The 22,279-nt window shown below is 47.4% G+C and overlaps 2 protein-coding genes, 1 long non-coding RNA gene and 1 other non-coding gene across 6 annotated transcripts; 2 read left to right on the forward strand and 2 right to left on the reverse strand.

Moving 5' to 3' along the window:
* The first annotated feature begins 4,195 nt into the window (after window positions 1–4,195).
* On the forward strand, window positions 4,196–5,462 carry LOC124706580 (chitinase 2-like). Its single transcript, XM_047238240.1, has 2 exons — window positions 4,196–4,442; window positions 4,483–5,462. The coding sequence occupies exons 1-2, from the start codon at window positions 4,196–4,198 to the stop codon at window positions 5,256–5,258; spliced, it is 1,023 nt and encodes a 340-aa protein (XP_047094196.1). The 3' UTR covers window positions 5,259–5,462.
* Window positions 5,463–9,794: 4,332 nt separating this feature from the next.
* Window positions 9,795–11,922, forward strand: LOC124647906 (endo-1,3;1,4-beta-D-glucanase-like). Its single transcript, XM_047187755.1, has 7 exons — window positions 9,795–10,062; window positions 10,237–10,258; window positions 10,404–10,527; window positions 10,806–10,896; window positions 10,998–11,087; window positions 11,214–11,314; window positions 11,544–11,922. The coding sequence occupies exons 1-7, from the start codon at window positions 9,795–9,797 to the stop codon at window positions 11,712–11,714; spliced, it is 867 nt and encodes a 288-aa protein (XP_047043711.1). The 3' UTR covers window positions 11,715–11,922.
* A 139-nt stretch (window positions 11,923–12,061) lies between these two features.
* Window positions 12,062–12,132, reverse strand: TRNAE-CUC. Its single transcript has one exon. It is a non-coding gene; the product is annotated as a tRNA-Glu (tRNA).
* Window positions 12,133–14,687: 2,555 nt separating this feature from the next.
* LOC124649282 lies at window positions 14,688–22,070 on the reverse strand. 3 transcript variants are annotated; one of them, XR_006986597.1, is made up of 3 exons: window positions 21,716–22,070; window positions 21,544–21,615; window positions 14,688–15,167 (listed from the first exon to the last, which is right to left on the reverse strand). It is a non-coding gene; the product is annotated as an uncharacterized LOC124649282 (long non-coding RNA). The 3 variants fall into 3 exon arrangements; XR_006986596.1 differs by having other exon boundaries at window positions 14,688–14,951; window positions 15,029–15,167; window positions 21,544–22,070; XR_006986598.1 differs by having other exon boundaries at window positions 14,688–14,951; window positions 15,029–15,102; window positions 20,979–22,070.
* Between the last annotated feature and the right edge of the window lie 209 nt (window positions 22,071–22,279).

Raw genomic sequence — 22,279 nt, forward strand, 5'->3', positions numbered from 1 at the left:
TAATAGGTTAGTTCCACAAAATGCACGAATATGACATAAAGTGTGCATAAAACATGTAGATAACATCAATAATGTGGCATGGAACATAAGAAATTATCGATACGTTGGAGACGTATCACCTGTCTTCTTCTTCTCCCTCGTCTTCTGAATCTTCGAGATCTTCCAACCGAGGGGACTCAGCTCGTTTGCTCTGTGGCGGGAGAGGTCCTAAGCGCTCGAACACGGACACGTTGGCTGCCTCCTTCTTCTTCCTGTTGCATTCTGGGCAATTGCCGATTGTTGGCAATCGGCTCATTCCTGAATCCCAGCAGTGCCTGAAGAAAGGACAATCCCAGTGCCTGTCCTCGTCGTTTTGCCCCCTTGCCTTTCCCTTGGCACAACGCTCGTGCTCCTCCTCATCGCGATTATGCCGACGATGTCTTCTGTCTTCTCTGGCCAGGCGATTTCTTTCATCCTCGTCGCTGGACCGTCGGCGTTGGTCGTACTGACCCACATACTTGTTGAGGAGGTGATCAGAGAGAGGTCGCTGATATCTCAAGTTCTTCACTTCTCCCTCTGTGACGTAGCGCTTGCCGTCTTGGCGGAGCCGATCGCGTGGAGCGGCTTCCTCTCGTTTCTTCGTTATGGGAGCAGCTGCCCTCATCTCCATCCTTGCCAGCGTGGTGTCCAAGATCTACCATGTTGATATTGCACAGGAAACCCGGCTGGCACCCTGCATGGCAAGCATACTCGACCATGTTTACGGCGGGAAAGGGGTGTGTGTCGATCTTCATGGCGTACTGGTTGAAAATTAGACGCCCGTTCTCTATCGCCGCTTGGATGTGCTGACGCCACACCCTGCAGTCGTTGGTGGCATGGGAGAGCGAGTTATGCCATTTGCGATATGGCTTTCCATTCAGCTCTTGCGCCGTGGGGAATTTGAGACCTTCAGGTATCTTCAATCGCTTTTCCTTGAGTAGGAGGTCGAAGATTTGCTCGGCCTTGGTCACGTCAAAATCAAATCCCCCGGGCGGGCCTCGGTGGCTTTACCCATTTGCGGACACGGGGTTCCTCCCCGAGTCCACTCGCCCATCGCTACTTCTTGGTCCCCCGCAGAACTTCGTCTTCCTCTCGCATCGACCAGGGCTACCGCACGCTTGAACTTGTCTTGGCACAGTCCGGTGGCGCCTGTTCATATGCTGAAAGTTTCGAACCACGTGCGCCGCCGAGGGATAATCTCGCTTGGGAGGCCATGTCCTTGAGCCGTGTTGCAAGGCCCGCTACCGCCAACTCGACCGCTTCCTTTTCAGCTTATACGAACCGAATAGCATCGGTTCCTAAGATTCCCGAAGCGCCGGATGTATCTCCGTCACGCTTCTCCGCGCTTCGACGTAGCTGTGCTAGATCGGCAATGCTAGACTCGGAAGCTTCCGAATGATACCGCTCATGGAATTGCTCGTTCCAACTCGCTTCCAAGTTTGGATGGAGTTCGGTGGCAGCGATGTGTACCACCCGAAAGCCGATCTTGTGAGGGACCGTGAGAAGAACCTCACGCGCAACTCATCCGACGCCGAGATCGTGCCCAGCTGTGCCAAATATCGGCTCACGTGCTCGATGGAGCTGGACCCTCTCGACCCACCGAACTTTGTGAAGTCCGGGAGCCGATATTTAGGTGGCAGCCGGGATCAGTTCGTAGCTGTTGGGGTACGGCTTGGTGTAGCCGAACGCCTTCCTTTTCGGCATCATACCGAACCGATCTTTCGAATTGTACAAATCTGATCCGCCGTGATGGCTGAAGGTGTCGAACCCCGTAGATTCGCCGGGGTGGCATACTTAACCAGCCATGCTTGTTTTTCTCGGTTCTAAGCCAACTCGGCAGGAGCCGGGCTTTGGAGGTTTGTCGGGGCGGCGTACTTAGCCAGCCCACGACCGCTTCTCGAGATCGGCTCCCGACGTTCCTCCCGCCGTTCCGCAGGCCGCCGTTATTGCAGCCCGGTTCGAGAGTGCCCAGCGTTGCCGTCCGGCACGTATGCGCACGCGTATCCGTGCGGGACCTCCTTGGGTGGCTCAGGCAGGAATTGGTAGTCACTTGGATCACCACCAATCTTGTAGACGACGTATGCCGATGAGTTCGGCAGTTCCGGTGCTACCCATACGAACGGCTGGGGCTGGAGCGGCATCTCTCCTTTGAAAGTCCCCAGAGCCGGTCCCGACGGGGAGTACCGGTGACTCATGATTTCCCGGACGACGCGCGAGCGACACGCTCCAAGGTGTTCACCAGGCTCTGAGTGGCGGTGCAGCGAATGAGCCACCATGTAGTTGATCTCCTCGCCGCAGCCGACCCGGTGCGTTCTTCTGAGGGGGCGGACAGGTCCACTCCATCGGGCGCGCCTTCAGGTGTGAAACCCTTCCACCTGACGCCATGGGAGCGGGTTCGGTGGAAGGAGCCGATGAGTTCGGCTTCGAGGGTTGCCTTGATCTCGTCATGCTTCTTCTTGAGCTCATCAGGCAGATCCGCGTACGTGACCGGAGTATCTTCCGCCATCTCGGATGTAGATGGCGATGTCGTGGATGTCGTCGACCGTCCCACCGGGCGTGCCAGAATGTGTTGACGTCAGAAACCCACCGACGGGTAGAGACGGGCAACACCGTAGAGCCGGGAACAACTAGGGCTGCGGCTGGCCCTAGTCCCTCTGAGCGACGGCCCGCAAAGCCTTCTGGTCGCACGCACCGATGTTTATCACAAGGGCGTGCCACCCGACCTATACCTGGTCGTGAAGGTGTGGATGATGCCTCGCTTAGTTTCCTGCAGGGCACACACGTAAACGTTAAATACGAGCCTCGATCGGCTCTCGGGTTATCTCGTGAATCGGCTCAAAGAGCCGATCCACCCATGATTCGACGAGGTGTCCGAATATATGGTGGTCCCGCTTGATCAAGGTAAAGCTAATGAGATCTACGACGATGTGGGGTTTTCACCGCATAATCGGATCATCCTACTCCAGAGTTGGGCCTCGCGGCCACGCACGGTGATCGTAAGCCGATCCTAAACAAGGCCTAAAAACCAACACGAGGTTGATCCTCGGAACATCCCGCTTAGGGCCAACGAACGACACCCTACGTGCCGCTGGATCCTCCCCTTTGTAAGGCCTAACTATTGCGAGATATTAAACTAATCCTTGTAGAACAAGGAGCGATCGTAACGGATCAGATCTACTAAACTATGATCAAGCGGGTGCCGCCCCTACACCTAAGATAGGTGTAAGGGCGGCTAGACATGCAAGGGTTGCACTACGAAAGCATGCAGCATGAAGAACAATGCTAACCCTAACATGTCTAAGATAACTACGTTGCTCGCCATCAAAAAGTCTTCAGTACGAGCAACGCGTGAACAACGTAGGCAGGCTTGTGCTGCCTAGATTGCGAGATGCGATCTAGGCAGCATGATGCTTACCGGTAGAAACCCTCGAGACGAAGGAGTTGGCGATGCGCCGAGATTTGTTTGTGGTTGAACGTTGGTTGTTGTTTATTCCATAAACCCTAGGTACATATTTATAGTCCAGATGGACTTTCTAATGTGGGCGTGCACTAAACCGTGCACGAGTAAGATTCTATCTCTAAACTAAGATGCGATCTAATATGTTACAGATACACGGGCAATTAAGCCCAACTTGGTACAAAAGGCCGATCCACGTATTCCTTCCATATATATTTCTTCAAACCCATCTTGATCGCGGCCCACCTCTGACTCGGTCAAATTCTGGTGATAACACATTCGTATGCAAAAAAGCTTTTCAATGATATAATTTTTGTGCCATATATTTCATATTTTATTGACTAAAATAATAGTCAAAGCAATTTCTTAAATTACGTGCGCGCCTGTTAATATGAGACGGAGCGGGTACTACCTATAAGTTACTCCCACTATGAGGAGGTATTCACAAATTACAACATGCTGGTTGCAAGTTAAAATTAATCGTTCGCCAAGCTTATCAGTCGCTTAATTAACGTCTCCAAACGCAGGTACGTGCGGGACCCAGGAGCCAAATGCGGTCACATGACAAATCTGAGTCAAAGCCTGCAGACCGAATCACGAAGCAGTATCTGGGACGTCCAGCTAGCTAGGTTTGGGAATGAAGTTTCGGTAGCTTAACCCCAGAGTTGAGTGTATAAATAGGCTGCATGTCGCTCCTTATTTGGCACCAAACACACAACCATGTCCTCACCGAGAGCTCAGAGTTTGGCGAGAGCGGCGACGGCCATTCTGGCCGTGCTGGTCGCAGCGCTCGCCACGGCCGCTCGAGCCCAGATGTGCGGCTCCCAGGCCGGCGGAGCTCTGTGCGCTAACTGCCTCTGCTGCAGCGAGTGGGGGTATTGCGGCAGCACCGACCAGTACTGCGGCGCTGGCTGCCAGAGCCAGTGCGACGGCACCTGCGCCCCCCCCCCCCCCCGCCCCCCCTCCCCCCGCCGTCCCCCCTCCCCCTGCCGTCCCCTCTCCCCCCGCCGGCCCGGGCTTGGGGTCGATCTTGTCCAGGGAGCTCTTTGAGGAGATGCTCCTCCACCGCAACAACGCCGCGTGCCCGGCCCGCGGGTTCTACACCTACGACAGGTTCCTCGAGGCCGCCGCCAAGTTCCCGGAGTTCGCGGAGGGGCTGAGCACCGACACGCGAAAGAGAGAGGTGGCCGCGTTCCTTGGCCAGACGTCCCACGAGACCACCGGCGGGTGGCCGACGGCGCCTGACGGCCCCTACGCATGGGGCTACTGCTTCAATCGGGAGGTCAACCCGTGGTCTGACTACTGCGACGCCAGCAACACGGACTGGCCATGCGTGCCTGGCAAGCGGTACTACGGCCGCGGGCCCATGCAGCTCTCATGGAACTACAACTACGGCCAGGCGGGGCTCGCGCTCGGCTTGGACCTGCTGGGCAACCCGGACCTGGTGGAGACGGACGACATGGTGTCGTTCGAGACGGCGCTCTGGTTCTGGATGACCCCGCAGGGGAACAAGCCGTCGTCCCACGCCGTCATCACCGACCAGTGGACCCCTACGCCCGCCGACATCGCCGCCAACCGCGTTCCGGGCTACGGCGTCATCACCAACATCATCAACGGCGGCCTCGAGTGCGGCATCGGCCCCGACCCCCGTGTCGCCGACCGCATCGGCTTCTACAAGCGCTACTGCGACCTCCTCGGCGTCAGCTACGGGCCCAACCTCGACTGCGACAACCAGAAGTCCTTCGCCTGGGGGCTCTCGGCTGGGCTCGCCGCGCAGCAGTGAAAACGGCCAGCCCTTTACTGTGTAAGCTTGCCGCTTGCGGGCTTCCTTTCTAGATCTTTTTTCTTATCGTAAACTTGTGCGTTGTGATTCGGGTGTGTGTGATCACCGACGGTGTAACTATTTCAGGAGCTTTCTACTGTGAAAGCTCCCTCGAGTCAGCAACGAATTAATAAATGGGCGGAAAGACTTCTCGCTCTGCATTTCTATCACGACTCTTTCAAACAAACTGCTACTGTGTATGATGCCCTTGTGATCGATGGACTGACGGCGATATATAAGTAGTCAGAAAATGGCTCCATTCTTTATATCTTCTGTTTAGCAAAGAGAGATTTTATGCTGCATTCTACACATTAAGTGTGTAGTATATTTTTTTCTCAAAATGAGAGCATAGCCCCAGCCTCTACATCCAAAGAATACACACAACTTTTATTTATTAGATTATTCATAAAGCTTTACAAGGAATATACAAAGATCAACTCGAAGCCACATTTCCCGCGACAACTCGCAATACCTACAAAAGTGATGAAGGGGGCGACCATGAACAGGGACATTACCCTGACAATACACCAACACTCATCATCTAAAACCGAGTGCTTTCCCAAACCGCCCATTGGCGGGTGAGAAGCACAACCAGTCAAGCAGATCATCAGCGCACGTCATTGTACACGTCGCAGAAATCACTACCGCTGTCTTCCTCGAACCCATCTCCAAGAGGGATCATCGCATTGACCTTGCTAGGCCTTCCATCGATGTCGCCACGGCGCCAGACGACACCACCGTCCTGCGCGCGTCCATCACACTACGTCTGTCTCCGAGACACCATTGCACCATGCTGGCGAGACTCGACGATGCCGACACAGCAGAAACACACCGCTCCACCTCAGCACCACCACCATCTGCTCCAAAAACGATGCCCCAAACAAGTAGAACGACGCTACATGCCGCCATAGTCCGATCCGGGAGACCCGGATCTGGGGTTTTTCCCGGAGCAGCCCAGGCGAGAAGAAAACGTAGACTGCAGAGACAATGCCTTCAACAAGGTAGCGACGAATAGGCGCCGCCATCATCCGCCATGACTGAAATCAGGGTTGGCTTTCATCGACAGTCACGCCTCGCCGTCGGGGACTATTTGTCGGATCGCGAGACCCGCCAAAATAGCCACAAACTGGCTGCTCCCCTCCGGTGAAAGAGGAGACCACCACCGCCATGGACTCCTCATGCTGCAGGACCACCCCAGGAGCATTGTCGGCTGCCAACATCGAGGTCGTTGAGGTGCAGATGGCCCGGCCAAACCCATCTGGGCTCAGATCGGGCCCTCTTGCCCCACGACGCACCCGTCACTGGAAGACCCCCGGGATCCCAAGCCACCTCCGTCACCTGCAGATGGTCGCAGATGGCCGGAGCTGGCGCCGCCGCTGCGCCTCCATGGGGACCGAGGATCTCCGCCGCTGCCACCGTTGACGCCTCCGACAGTGGCGGCGGGAGGAGAGGCACCGAAGAGGAGAGGAGGAGGGGCGGCGGCGGGGGCACCCTGGTGCGGCGCGGGGTGCCGCCGCGCGGGGGTGGGAGATGGGTTTCTTGCACCGGGGTATTTTCTAATAATGGATAAAATTGAATGGGCCAGATTTAGGCCCAAGGACAAGCTACTCCTTCTGATTTCTGCTAGGGGTGTAATTGTATATGATTATTACTTTGTTAGGTTTTCCCTAAAAAAAATTACTTTGTTAGGCCGTATACCTAGCCAATGCACTAGTGTAATATTTGTAGAACAGTAATCCTAATCATTAACAGGCACAACTTTCAATTATAAAAAATTCCAAAATTTTCATGTGGTAATATGTGTAGACTTTTTTCTTATCGTAAACTTGTGAGTTATGATTCGGGTATGTGTGATCACCCGTGTAACTTTTCTACTAGGAGCTTTCTACTGTGAAAGCTTCTTCGAGTCGGCAACGAGTTAATAAAAGGGTGGAAGGTCATCTCGCTCATGCATTTCTATCTGTACTACTATTTGGAACAAATTGCTACTGTGTATGATGACCTTGTGATCGATGGACTGACGGAAATTCAATGCGCAAGAGTCAGGCCCAATGACTAGTCACTCCTTCTAATTTCTTCTAGGGGTGTAATTGTGTATAATTACTTTGTTAGACCGTATACCAGCCAATGTGCTAGTGTAATATTTGTAGACCGAGTTTCAAATATAAGAGCATCGAATCTATGGAGAGCTGAATTGCAATGGTTTTGTTGCATCTTTTTACTTTTACTAAGTTGTACCTACATTTATTCTCGATCCTAAGCAAAGGGTAATGAAAGTGATTGAGTGTTTGAACAAACTAATAAGAAGCAAAGTAAAGCAATACTGAAAATAAACGAAGGGCATGCAAGCAAGGTTGAGAGAAACACAATGGATGGAAAGTGTTCTTAGGAGTCATGGATCCGCCATAGCATAATTCTAAAACATGATTAGGATTTATAATATCCTTGTAGTACGTTTGTATGAGTGGAGTCGGAGATGGGTACATCACGTGCGCACTATGTTATGCACCACTCGTAACCACCACCGGTCCTCCTAAGGTAGCATGTTGCCGGAGGCACCAGTGACTAATAGTTTCCCCAAGGTTATGGTTTTAATTCTAGGATCTCCGATATTCTTCAATGATAGTAGTTGATGGGACGTGACGGAACTCTCTCACTTTCACCCCCAAACCACCAACTACCTACAACGATGATGTCCTCCGATGTCCCCAAGGGGGCAAGCCATTGTGCGCTCGTCGACTTCACACAACATCGTTGAAGAAAATCAATTCATTCATTTTAGAAATGAAGAGATTGTAACCTTTAGCTTAGTTTATAATATATAGCTAGGGTTCCTCCATCTCCCCAGGAACACAAGGGATTACTCACATATGGAGGTACAAGGCATGATCATGGCAATGATATGATAGGTATGTGAATAAATGAATGAATACGAGTCTAAATCCACAATGGAGTATTGGATTACAACAAGATGAATGGAGGAATCGATGGTGTTGACGGAGATCGATGCCAGTGCCAGTGCCTCCTTGCTCCATGTTCACTTGTCTTCTTGCTCATGCATATCTATCACGCTCTTTGAAACAAATTTCTAGTGTGTATGATGACCTTGTGATCGATGGAATGACATCCATATATAACTAGTCAGAAAATGGCCCATTCTTTAGATTTTCTGTCTAACAAAGAGAGATTTTTGGGTGCATTCTACACATTAACTATGTAGTATATATGCCAATCTAATGGCTAAAATTGAATGGGCCATAGTTAGGCCCAAGAACAAGTTACTCCTTCTAATTTCTGCTAGGGATGTAATTGTATATAATTACTTTGTAAGGCCGTATACCTAGCCAATGCACTAGTGTAATATTTGTAGAACAGTTATCTTAATCATTAATAGTCACATCTTTGAATTAAAAATTCGTTTGGAAAATTTCATGCGGTAATTTCTCCTCGTGCTAAAACAAGCACTCGTGGTGTACTACATTCATACTACACGCATGCTTAGGTGGAAGAGGATGGAGGGTACTAGCCCTGCATTGTGTTTGTCCGAGAAGCTGAATTTTTCGATAGCCGTTAGGTGGAAGAGGATGGAGGGAAGCATCTGAGACACCCGCACCAACAAAGTTTAATCGTTGTATTGTTCCATAGAAGATCAGTACCATCATACAAGGGACTAAGGATTTGATTCAGCGTGTGTTCAGTTGTTAACTCTGAATTACAAAAGAACTTAGGCAGAGTGCAAACCAAGAAAAATATGCTTCTAATTTCAAACATGAACAAATCATTTTGCTACATGTTCTACAACATTTGATTTGGTAGGAATACAACCTCATATCACCATCTACCATTTTGATCATTCTTAGGTCCCGCAGCATGACGGTGGTGGGCTACTAAGCCCTGATTCGTGTGAAATGCTAGAAAATGCTAATGCAGCTTGCTAGAATCACTGAATCAATCATGACAATGAACTTCTTTTCCAAAAAAAATAATTCAAGTAATGATTTTTTTTCTGGAATGTGCCAAACTATAGTGCCGCAGCCTTGCACCCGACCATCCGCCGCAAAGTTTTTGCACAACCGGCCCAGCGCCGACATGCAGAACTCCATGGTCATATCAGACACGTTGCATCTTCTTTACAATCACCTCTCTCCCATCCTTAATCATTCTAGGATTATATCGTTTCATGATTATATATATTTTTGTCACCTCTCTCATCCTTAATCATGCTACCACGTCGTCGTTGCCACGATTAAATAGCAAAGTAGTATGCGATATGTCATCAACATTTCCTTTTTACAATTGTCATCACGTATAACATATAACAATATCTAAGTCAGAACCTAAAACCAAGCCCCTTAAATAAGGAAAATAGCGCCTCACGTTGTTTGACGCGACACACTAGCTACCAGTCAAGTGTTCATATTCACCTCCGATCCCTATCTACCCGTTGGACCAGGCAAAAGCCGGTGAGCCCTCACTTCGCTCACCCACCAGGACACCATGGACGCTGCTACGACGGTGCGGTCGTCCCTGCTGAAGTGCCTACTCTTCGTCTTGGCCGCAGCGCTCGCCCCGGCTGCTCCGGCGTCACGGCTCGTGCTCCCGTCGCCGACCCGCTCGCACCTGTCGTGCCTTGACAACCCTCCCGACCTGACGGCCGCGGGCGACGAGGCGGGCGAGCTCGTCGCCGACCTCGGTGGCCTCCAGGCCTACGTGACCGGACCCCGCAGCTCTGCACACGCCATCATCCTCGCCTCCGACTACTACGGTAAGTTAACTTCTTAATTTCAGGCTAACAAACAGACTGTATCAGCCGTGTGGGTGAGGCCTATATCGGATAGCCTTTTGTAGTTGTATATCGGCAGTTTGGGGCTCTTCTTCTATGGAGTAGTACTTATGTACGTATGTGATTTTGACCCCCACTCTTCGACTTCGTCTGCAGGTTTCCAAGCACCTAAACTGAGGTACGTACCATGTTGCATTGGCTGAAAAAAGAAAAACCTCTTTGCTTAAATTTGTTTCTCTCCTAACTTGTTACATCCTGCCTGCAATTTCAATTCCACTTTTGTGAGGCCAAGTTAACAGAATTGTATAACTTATGTTCACAAGGAAAATAGCGGATCAAGTTGCAGATGAAGGATACCTGGTCGTCGTTCCTGATTTGTTGCATGGGGACCCTTACAATGACGAGGCCAAGATTCCATTTGAAGAGTGGATAAAAACCCACTCTCCTGTGCGTTTGTTTTCTTATACCGTCCTGCTTTTCATTGCTTTTACTCTTGCTATCCGTTTAGGAAAGCACGATTACGGAAAAAAAAAAGATACCCAATTTCAGCACATTGTACGAAAATATTGGGCATCTCTGAATTTTATCAAGCACACTTAACTAAATTTTGCTGGGAAAAGAACAGTAAATCATGATAAACTCTGCAATTTTTTCATCTGAATGTTTCAATCTCTGAATATGAAACATAACAGTACTAGTTTCAATTTTCTTTGTTGGCGTTACAGGTTGAAGCAACTGAAAAGACCAAAGGGCTTATTGCTGCTCTGAAGGAAAAAGGGATGTCTGCAGTTGGGGTTGGAGGTTACTGCTGGGGTGGTGAGTTAAATTACATAAACGACACGGACACTCAGAGTTTATCCTTCTTAAACTCTTCACCATTGTTCAACAAATTACTCTATCCGTGTCTTTCTTGACAGCAAAGGTGGCCGTGGAGCTATCAAAGTCTTCAGAGATTGAAGTAGTTGTCATCTTGCATCCTTCACTAGTGACCGTCGATGACATGAAGGGTGTGTCTTATTTCCCTTTCACTTAGTTAGGGTTTTTTCAGCAGACATTTTTCTAAAAAATTCATATTCACCAAGAGTATGCACACTGCATATCATTTTCTATAACTTCAGTTTATGGCATGTCAGAGGTCAAACATCCCATCGAGATTCTCGGAGCAGAGTTTGATGGCATTTCTCCACCGCCACTGCTGCACCAGTTTGAACAGGCGTTAGATCAGAACAAAAGGGTAGGTTCTTACTAATTTCATTTCATCTGATTCTGATTTCTGGTCTACTTACTTCTTTGGCCCCTTCTGAGTTCATCGAAGCTCATAATTCTTCAGTCACCAGCATAATACCTCCTATCTGCAAATCTTAGTTTCAGTATGCTCTGGTCACTTTTTTTGTAAAGTTTACAGCTATTACTCTACCAAATTAGCATTGAGCAAACACTGAATTTAATCTGCAAAATGGCAGATTGACCACTTCTTGAAGATATTCCCAGGCGTGGGCCACAGCTTCGCTTCCCGATACGATGCCAACGATCCGTTCGCCGTCGAAACAGCGGAAGAAGCCCGTAAGGACATGGTCACGTGGTTCAACAAGTATCTGAAGAAGCACAAAGAGCTTTCGCTCCACGAATCCTAGAGAACACTGATCGTCTCCAGTTGTGCTCAATAAATTAGCTCGGTGTCTCTCTATAAATTGGACATCACTGCACATCTTGCAACGCCTAGCTTGGCCATGTGCGCAATTTTAGGCACGCAGTTTCTTTTTCTACGGTTTTCTGTTTCCCTTGTAAACTAGGAAACTACTGTATTTTTCTCTTTGAGTGCAGCACAAGGCCTGACTTTTACAGGAAAAAAAAAGAATTTGATTCAACTGCAACTTCTTATAAGCATAATAATGTGCGACTAAAAGATACAGGTCCTGCGAGTGATGAGTGTTAAAAACATGGAAGATTATAAACGATAAGCCAGAAAACAAAATGTTAATTCCGTCGCCGGGACTTGAACCCGGGTCTCGGGTGAGAGCCGAGTATCCTAACCACCTAGACTACGACGGATGATGTTATTCATTAGGTACTTGCTTCTATTGTTTATACTAGTACAAATGCCCGTGCGTTGCAACGGGTTCTGAAATTTTATTTCTCAATGCACATATATAATTCACAACTCACTATGAAAATTCAAACCAAATCAAGGATATCATAATGTACTACAACATGATAACACTAAACGCAATAAAAGACATAATTGTTGTGCATATGCGTGGTTCCGGGTTCTATGTCTTCTTGTTACTCTTCCGCGGTGAGTCCCACACCAGTGTTTTTGGCCGTCATAACTGAAGGAATACTTATTTTCTGATTAGTCCAACACTTTGATATTCATAAATCTAATAACACATGTCTTTGAAATCCTACTTGTCTTTAATCAAGTTGCTTTTTACCTTTTACCTATGTGTGGTTTAATTAGCTACTTAAATAAGTTATATGGCCTAAGAAGGGAAGACGTCCAAGGAAGGTGCAACCAGCTTTGATTGAGCCAGAAAACCGTAGATTCACGTGTAGTAGTCTGAAGTATAATGGGTACAAGCCAGTACCTATTCTCGAGAAGGTTGTCAGGCCGAAGAAGAAAGCGAGAGCTAAGATGTTGGTTCTGCCGAAGGACGGATGTGCTATTTCTAATAGTGATAAAGGAAATGATTATATTCAGATCCCTGCCACCCCAATTGAAGTGATGCAAAAGGTTGGTAGAGAGCTAGGAATAGAGCCGGAGGAGCTGGCTAAGGAGAAGCTTGTTGCTGATCTTTCTTCTTCTTCTACAACTACATCTACATCTGCAAATTATTAGTGATTGCATGCACTGGGGTTTAGGCTTTTCCCATTAAAAAATCCATATCTTTTTCTCTCTACGTCTTCTGGCTTGTCTTATGTCTGCAACTTATGACTACAACTATGTTAAGTTTGGAACTATGTTTGGTATGCTTTTTTCTGGCTGCTTGGTGTTATGCACTCAAGTTTATATCTTCTTTATGCATTTGTTAATCAATGTGTCTTACCAATAGAAGGAAGTGGAGGATTATGTGTTGGAATGTTCGTGGAATTAACTCTGAAATTAGGCACAGGGAAGTTAGAAACAAAATTGATGAGAGTGAATGTGACATCATATGCCTGCAAGAAACTAAGTGTGAAGCTTTTGATTTGTCGCTTTATTAGAAAGTTTTGTCCAAAGTGTTTTAATTGCTTTGCTTATGGCCCATCTATTGGAGCTTATGGGGGTATTATCGTGCTTTGGAATTCTTCGGTGTTTATTAGACAGTTGATTGAGACTCAAAGTGGATACATATATTTCAAAGGCTAGGTTGTTTCGCTTTGAAAACTATTGGGTTGATCTCCTGGGTTTTTACTGTTGTATTGCAAATTCTTGGGCAAGGGCATCAAACAAAGCTTATAGCTCTGCAGTCATAGCGGATAAGTTTAAAAGTTTGCGTTTGACTTGAAGAAGTGACATGTTAGTTTGTCGAGGCTCCAAACATTAATTTAGAACTGCAATAAAGTCATATTTATTATGGATTCACTTGAAGAAAAGAGACCACTATATAGGACAGAGTTTAATTTCAGGAGAATAGTGAAGCAACACTTAGATGACTTGCTACTTGCTGAATGTAACTACTGGAAAAGGAGGTGTACGATTCGATGGATCAAACAAGGTGAAGATAACACCAAGTTTTTTCACGCAATGGCCACTGAAAGGTATAGGCGAAACTATAGTGCAATCCTTCGTGCTGAGGATGGTCGTGAGGTATCTGAGCACGATGAAATGGCAGGGGTTTTGTGGGCTAGTTACAAGGAAAGATTGGGTCGTTCTGAGGGCATTTCCATGAAATTTGACTTGCATCAGTTAATTTCAAAAGTGGATGGCCTTGATGCTCTGATGGTCCGTTTTGAGAAAAATGCAGCCCCCTAGAAATCAATGATTATCATCCTATCTCGCTCACTAACGTTTGTCAAAAGTTCTTGACTAAGTTGTCTGCAAACCGTTTGCAACCGACGACCGCCCCTTATCTGCCTCCCCACTGCTGGCGAGAGGATCTGCTCCTCCACTGCCTCCCATCGCTGCCGCGAGTTTCTTCCCTAGTATATCAGAAAACGGAGATATGACATTATGATAAGAAGGTTGGATTAATTAACTACAGATAGATGCTTTATTCAAAAATTCAATTGTATTCAAATGATGATTTGAAGTACTTGTGCGAATAATATAATGAGAAGTGAAAACTGACAAAATCAAAACATAGAGCATATAGTGATATTAACGTGGAGAATTTCCCTACCCGCAAAAAAAACGTGGAGAATTTCCCTACTGGAAAAAGAAGATCACTACAGAAGGCATGTTTGCAAAACAACCTTGAATCAACATTGCAAATATTAAAGGGAAAATGTTTTTTTGCTAATCTTGAAAAATAAAAATAAAATATTTTCGATGACTAACTCATATAAATTGTGTTGGCGTAAAGTCAACCAAGACATATATGCTAATATTATCTAAACCTAAATTCTCATAGGACTTTGTTGTCATATACTGAAGCTACCATTGAGGTAAAAAAAGAAAACTTGGATACTTGATTTTCCTCATACATATCGTGTACCAGATGGTCTGGTTTAATAATCTACAACACCACAATTAACCACTTGGCACATTGCCTAATAATAGTAGGTCTGTAGCCCATAGCCTGCCACAACATTGCATTTGAAACATCAGATTCACTATGTATTATGAGCAAATAGTTTACAGGGATCGGAAATCATCATAACGTAACAGCTAGGGGAGCACTGAAGATCACAATGTCCAGGATTTCTGGTGTCCGGAGCAAGTATGGCACCTCCAGATCATATTACCACAACAAGATCAGAAGCAGAGTAGCAAAAACGACAAAGTAGTGATCAAAACTCATCTTACATTTCAGGCAGGCAATAATCTAAGAGCAGAGCTACACCATTGTTTCTGGAGAATCCATCCATCTCTGTGAATATCTGATTGTTTGCACAAATCTACAAACGATTTGCAATTCTTGGTCGATTTTCCAAGTGACCATTATCTGGGCACATCAACACAATAAAGGATATTAAGTAACAGTATAATGGAACCAGTAGGACCTCTCCACAGCGATTTTGGCTCCTCAGCCGTCCGATCCGACAATCCAACGGACCAAAACATCCTTCCCGGTCGGAACAGCATTCTCGTTCCCGAACAACAGCCGATTCCCGTTAAAAGTCTTTTTCTTGTTGTACAAGCCCATTTACATTCTAGGGCTGCTACTCCCAAAATTTAGTTAGGCCGCACCACAAAACATGGGCCCCGAAACGGTTTAGGGCCATGCAGTTTGGGCTTGAAACAAACCGGTAGATGGAACAAAAAAGAAAACACTTCTCGTTCGCGTGCGACGGCTGTTCTCCTTCGCTCCCAAATTCTCCTCCGCCTTCCATCAAACAAAAAAAACAACATTTCTGCTCCGCCTGCGCGGCCGTTACTCCTCCGCGTGCGACCCCTGCTATTCTCCCCCCGCCCCCAAATTCCCCCCCGTCTGCGCCGCCCTTCTTCCTACGCGTGCGACGCCGGCTCCCTCACCAGGGTGAACATCTTAGGTTCTGTTATCGCCTCACAAATTACCTTTACGCACTAAACTTATTTGATGTTCTTTTGTATAGTTCTCAGGGGTGCTCGCTGGTTTAGATTTGGGGAATTTTACAATTTGCCACACTTTTGTATATTTCTTAGATTTATCTGCTAGTGCGGACACCGCAGATGATCTGAGAGAATACGGTGGCGGCTGCTCCCTTCTCCTCGCGGGCTCGCTTCTCCCATCTGAGGAACGCGTCAGCCTCCATGGGACAAATCGACAAGAAGGACGTGGGGGTCGAGACGTGGAGTGCGTGCAAGATCAGTCACCAGGGCCTGTTTATCTCAGCAGCGATGGCGCGCCAACGGCAGGCGGTGGGGATGATTTTTTCACAGCAGTTAAGGTCGCCGGGGTGGCCGCAGTGCCACCACTTGAACTGTCCGTCCTGTAAACAAAAGCAGCAACGATGACGAACCTCAAGATCTCCATATTCCCTGGATCAAATATTGTCTAGATGTGTTCCCTGGATCGACAGCTTCAGCTGAAGTAAAACTTCTCCTGCTAGATGTGTTCCCCTGAAGTTTGCCTCTCCATGTTGTATAGCGTTAGGTTCAATTCTTCTCTGAACTGTTTTTGTTTTTGCTCAGTGTTTTTCTGCCTGTAAGTTCAGAGTTCATACTCTGCCCATTTCTTCTACTATCAATGAAAGGAGTGCCTACTGCCTTTCATCAAAATCTTGTTGTCTCTTGATTGAACAATTTTCTCATCAGCTATATGATAAGGTAAAGATTCCCTTTGTGGTAAGATGGGATTGGCGATTTGTGTCATGTTCTGCAGTAAAAGTTCAGAATATGAATATTCCACTATTTAATCGTTTAATTTTTAGTATTTATGTGACCCATTTTATTGTGTTTTTGTTTTCGAGAAGACACATTTTGTTCTCAAGGCTGAGCAGTTTCTTCAATTGAGGTAGAACCTTTGTCAGCAGAAAAAAAAACATGTTATGTAACATTGCAGGTTGTATTTCGTTTGGTGCAAAGCTTTGCCAACTGCTGACTCATGAGCTTATTACCAGCCCTGAAGGATGCCTTTTTATATTCGAATAAATTATCAGTTTTTCCCAAACATATTGATTATACCTTTCAATATCTTGCAAAGGTTATTTTCCTTTTAACATGCTCCTATCTTTACTTGATATAGAGCCATGACAGCAGTAACACAAGAGGGTTTCCAGTTTGATGCTAAGCATTAAGAGGTTACAACAGCTAGATGGCTCACCTGATGTAAGTAATCTATCTAGGAGGCTATATGAAGCTCTCTATCTTGTTCCATAGATTTCATATCCTTTACGGGCTGTATCATAAGTTTAATATATGCAGGAGTTTTTAACTTGCATGATGAAGTGTACGAGAGTTCGATGCCTTGAACATCCAAGAGATCTTTAATTCCTACTATTTAACAACTTAAGTCTTGGGCATCTTATAGAAATACAAATACTTCTATCAATAATTTTTTGTATGAAGAGATTTACTATGATGCGGTAAGCAAAAAAGGCTCTCCGGTGGAAGTGGTGAAGAAATTTCTAAAGCTGTCGAAAAGAAACATGCTTTTACAGAAGGCGAAATCAGATAATGTGGTAATACACTAATGATACGAGCAAGCCAATATCTTTCACAATATGCATGTCAATAGAGTCTATTCACAATATGGAGCTGTTGGTTCAGTAAGTTATCTTTAGATCTTTTTTGCGAGGTAATTGCATTCAGCGTCTTCCCGTGAGAACAAAAGTTACCGTTTTTCCTTTTGTCAATTAACAATATGTATTTGCATATCTCATCAAATTATAAAATACAATGGTATGAATGTTATGACCGGCCTGGTGGCCCAACCGGCCAGGCCTAAGTTAGGGGCTTAGCCCAAGTTCGCAGATTAGGGTTTCGCAATTCTCTTATAAATACAAGTTGTAATAGACCATATCGATCAAGCAATAAACAGATCTTATAGATCGTTATTGCCGACTCCTTGAGGAGTCGGTCTTCCCTGCCCTAGCCGCCGCTCCTTCCCTTGCGCCGCCTTCCTCCAACCTCGCGACGCGGCCAGCCGCCGGTGCCGCCTTCCTCTCCCTCGTCTAGCACACTTCCACCCCTACAATCTACGTAACCGGCCTGGTAGGATCTCAGATCCTATCAATTTGGTATCAGAGACCTCTACGATCATGTCTTCGAGCCAGCCCACCGCCACCACCGCCGCCGCCTCCGAGACGCCGCCGGCCTCCTCCGCCGCCGCGCCTCGCCGCCGCCCTCCACGGGCGTCGCGGCGCCCCGGCGGATGTCGCGGCGCCGCCCCCTCCTCTCGCAGCAAGAGCTCTCGACGGCCATCCGCGACCTCGCCACCGCCGTCCAAGGCATCCGCTCGTACCCGATCGGCACTCGGGGATGACCCCGCCGCCGCGCCGCCGGCCCTCAACGCCTACTCGGCCGCGCCGGCGTTTCCACCCGTCCGGGCGTGCCCGCCCCGCCCCGACCTCGCCGCCCCCACCGCCGTGGTCGTCGTGGCAGCCGGCCCCCGGCCGCCGGGCCCGTCTCGCTGCCCCGGGCGTCCCCATCCAGCGGGTGTCGTTCCCGCCGCCGCCCTCGCGGCTCCCGGCGTGGGTGACCGCGACGGAGCCCCCGCCCGTCTACTCGTCCGCATCGGCGCCTCCTCCCGTCTACACGACCGCCGGGGACCCTCCGAGGCCCTCCTTTCCGGAGCCGGCATACTCGCGCTTGGCGGAGCCTTCCGGCCGGACGCGCGGAGTACCAGGGCGCTGTCGGCCCAACCCCCCCCCACGCTACGCCAAGCTCGACTTCGCCACGTACGACGGCGCCGAGGACCCCTCAACCGGCTCAACCAATGCGAGCGGCTCTTCCGAGGGCGCGCACCCTCGCCTCGGACCGGACTTGGCTCGCCTCGTACCACCTCCGCGGCGCCGCCCGGACATGGTATTACTCCCTCGAGCAGGATGAGGGCGGCATGCCCCCATGGGACCGCTTCCGCGAGCTCCGCCTTCTACGCTCGGCCCCCCGATCCGCGGCAGCCGCTTGGCGGAACTCGGGCGTTTGGCCTTCACCACCACGGTGCAGGACTTCGCCGACCGCTTCCAAGCCCTCGCATGCCATGCGCCCGGGGTGACGGGGCAGCAGCGCGCCGAGCTCTTCATTGGCGGACTGCCGGACCACATTCGCGTCGACGTGGAGATGCGGGATCCCCAGGACCTGCAGTCGGCCATGTACTACGCTCGCGCCTTCGAGCAGCGCGCGGTCCATGCAGCAGGCCTTCCCGGCCAGCGACGTTCGGCCAGCCGACCGCCCTCCCCCGACACCACCGGGCCGGGCGCTCACGGCCGTGACTCATGCGGGGTACTCCGATCCAGCTGCGACGCGGCCTTTCCGTCGGCCGACCACGGCCGAACAGCTCGAGCGCCGTCGTAAAGGGTTATGCTTCAACCGCGACGAGCTCTATGTACCGGGCCACGTTTGTCCACGCCTGTTCTACTTGGAGACCGTAGACGACATTGCGGCCGATGTCGTCGCGAGCTGGGCCGGCCGACGCGGCCGTATCCCAGGCCGACACCGTTCCGGGATGAGTTCCACCAGCAGTTTCCAGCTATCCAGCTCGAGGACGAGCTGTTTGAGAAGGCGGGGAGAGATGTTATGACCGGCCTGGTGGCCCAACCGGCCAGGCCTAAGTTAGGGGCTTAGCCCAAGTTCGCAGATTAGGGTTTCGCAATTCTCTTATAAATACAAGTTGTAATAGACCATATCGATCAAGCAATAAACAGATCTTATAGATCGTTATTGCCGACTCCTTGAGGAGTCGGTCTTCCCTGCCCTAGCCGCCGCTCCTTCCCTTGCGCCGCCTTCCTCCAACCTCGCGACGCGGCCAGCCGCCGGTGCCGCCTTCCTCTCCCTCGTCTAGCACACTTCCACCCCTACAATCTACGTAACCGGCCTGGTAGGATCTCAGATCCTATCAATGAAGGATTTCAATTATTCTTGCAATTTTCAGGGGATGGAAGTGATTGTTCAGTTCTCTCGGAAGACAAAATATATATTATTTGTGTCTTACACTGGAAAATTACTTGAGCCATTGAATAATAAAGAAGGGCCCAACCTTTAATGTGAGGTAAATCCTTTCCTTCAAGTTGGCATATGATATGTGTTGTAACTCATGTTAGAAATTTATTTTGTATGTGTAAGGATAAGAAGCTTGTTTTTCCGGAATCTGGTATTTTTGCGAGCGAACTAAATGCAAGATGCCATGAAATCAACAAGGAGCCGCATTTTGCTAAAACTTATCCAGTTACAAGCGCTCCTTTCCCATTGTTCAGACTAATTATTGTTATTTGCATTTATTTTCTGAAATCTAGCTTGCAGCAACAAAACTCATATTTTACATATGCAACGATGTACTATTTATATATACTGCTAGCATACAATCTGTGTGTGCTGTCTTTTGGAAACCGTGGTTGGTATTTTGGTACCAAGGTCATGTAGAAATCCATCTTTTGACCAAAATTACAGGTTGCCGCTCAAGAAATATAATAGAAACGTATTATACTGTGTTTTTGCTATGTGCAAAGTATCTGCTACTCATCATATATACTTTAATGTGCTTATATACTGATACAGTACAACCATTCTATAGATCTGCTCGATCTCCTTTTCTGAACAGTTTTACCTTTTAGGTCAGGTGTACAACGCCCCTGGATGCAACAGACTTGACGAGGCAATCAATAAAACTGAAAAGTCAGTAGAGTTCCAAACAGTCTATGGGACGTTAACAACCTAGGCACCTGTACAGGCGGTTGAAGGATCTTCAAACATTTCAGGAGGTATTGTTCTTTCACTAAACAACAAAATCGTTTCTAGAGACCACCTTTAATCACAAGTAGACATATACAATGTCGACCTGTTGAAATTACAAAAGTGATACGTGTGTACCTATTCTGTGCAATATTTTGGTATCTCAATTTTGTAGAGTGGTGTTATGTACAAAATCAAACCATCAGCGTACTCCATTTGAAATGGCATAATACATTTTGTAGTCTATTTTGTTGGATCTGCATAACTCATCTAAGAAGGGTCAATATCCACACGCTTTTTTTAGATATCATTAGCTGCAATTCCCGTATTTCGAAGTAATTTTGTTCCAATTTTACATCTTTTAATTATTACTATTTGAATACGGACGGGCGCAGTAACGCGCGCTTTCATGGTCTAGTGAAAGCATTACAGTGAGAACTATTACCTCGGTCTTAACAGGGCCTCAAGCGCATTTTCAATGGAACTTTCAAGTTGGTGAGACAAACCGAAGTGAAAAGTTCCATTAAAGAAGTGATACTACAACCACTAAACTCATATCCCAAAAACCAATACTTTCCAAGTCAGTTCAGAGAATTTCAACAATTAGAAAAGCAAAACTGTAATAAGTATAAAGTATTCCCAACAAGGGAGTTGACAACATAGAACCAAAATTGATTCCTGCATCACCAAAAGCAAATGCAAGTTCCTTTCACTTCACCAACAACTTTATTGCAGCTGGAAGATTCCGGAACAATGTGTGTGCTCACAGCAAACCATGAGTTCACAGTAAATCAATATAAAGAGAAATTTCTGAAGTAATGAGTTAAATAAAAATGACTAAATTATTCATAAGTTTGTATGTACAGAGAAATACATACATAGAAATAAAGTACTAAGTGTGTACAACCATTGGAAATATGCATGTCTAATCTGCAATGAAATGGCCGTTGATAATTTGCATGCACATGGTTAAAAGAGGAAGTATGGATCAGAGAAGCTTTGTAGCTTACCCTATCTAGCATGAAGTAAATAGATTCAGTAGCCTACTGTTGACTGGAATGTACCTGATGTGTGGCTCACGTCTGCAATACAGAATTGCAAACAAAGATACTAAGGATATGATAGTAGTAGCACCAATATGAGACTATGTTAATTACTGAAGACCACCAATTTGTAACTTACTTTGGCTTTTCAGTGAGCTAGTGTGTGTCTGCATGGAGCTGAGAATAATTCAGTTATCCAAAAAAACTTCCTTACAAGTTGATGATCAATTTGCATCTCATAATTGATCTGAAAATTAGTTTATGAATACAAAATGCATAATGCACATAGACCATATATTGTGATAAAACATACCAACATGATGACAAGATCTACATAGGAGGGTGGCTTTGATGTGTGCCGCCTGGTTGCCCGCCTGGGAATCGGTCATCACCGAGTTTTAGACATTAGTTGTAGTGAATCATGGCAGGAGACTAACCTTACTGGTTGGCAGACATGGGTCACACAAATGAAACAAATGGCTAGCAGTATGAACTCAAATACCGAAACAAATATCATGAAGAAAACATACATCTTCTGCAAAATCTGATTACAAAGTGGCCAATGAGTAAATCCAATTCTCATTTATCTTTCACTGAAGCTGGTTAGGAAATGGCTAATAAAGTAGGCCCATCAACCTTTAGGTGATTGTTTAACATTGCGAAATCTTGTTTAATATAATGTTCTGGACAAACCAAAAACAAA

Source organism: Lolium rigidum, chromosome 4, assembly GCF_022539505.1.
Source record: "Lolium rigidum isolate FL_2022 chromosome 4, APGP_CSIRO_Lrig_0.1, whole genome shotgun sequence".
Lineage (NCBI taxonomy): Eukaryota > Viridiplantae > Streptophyta > Magnoliopsida > Poales > Poaceae > Lolium > Lolium rigidum.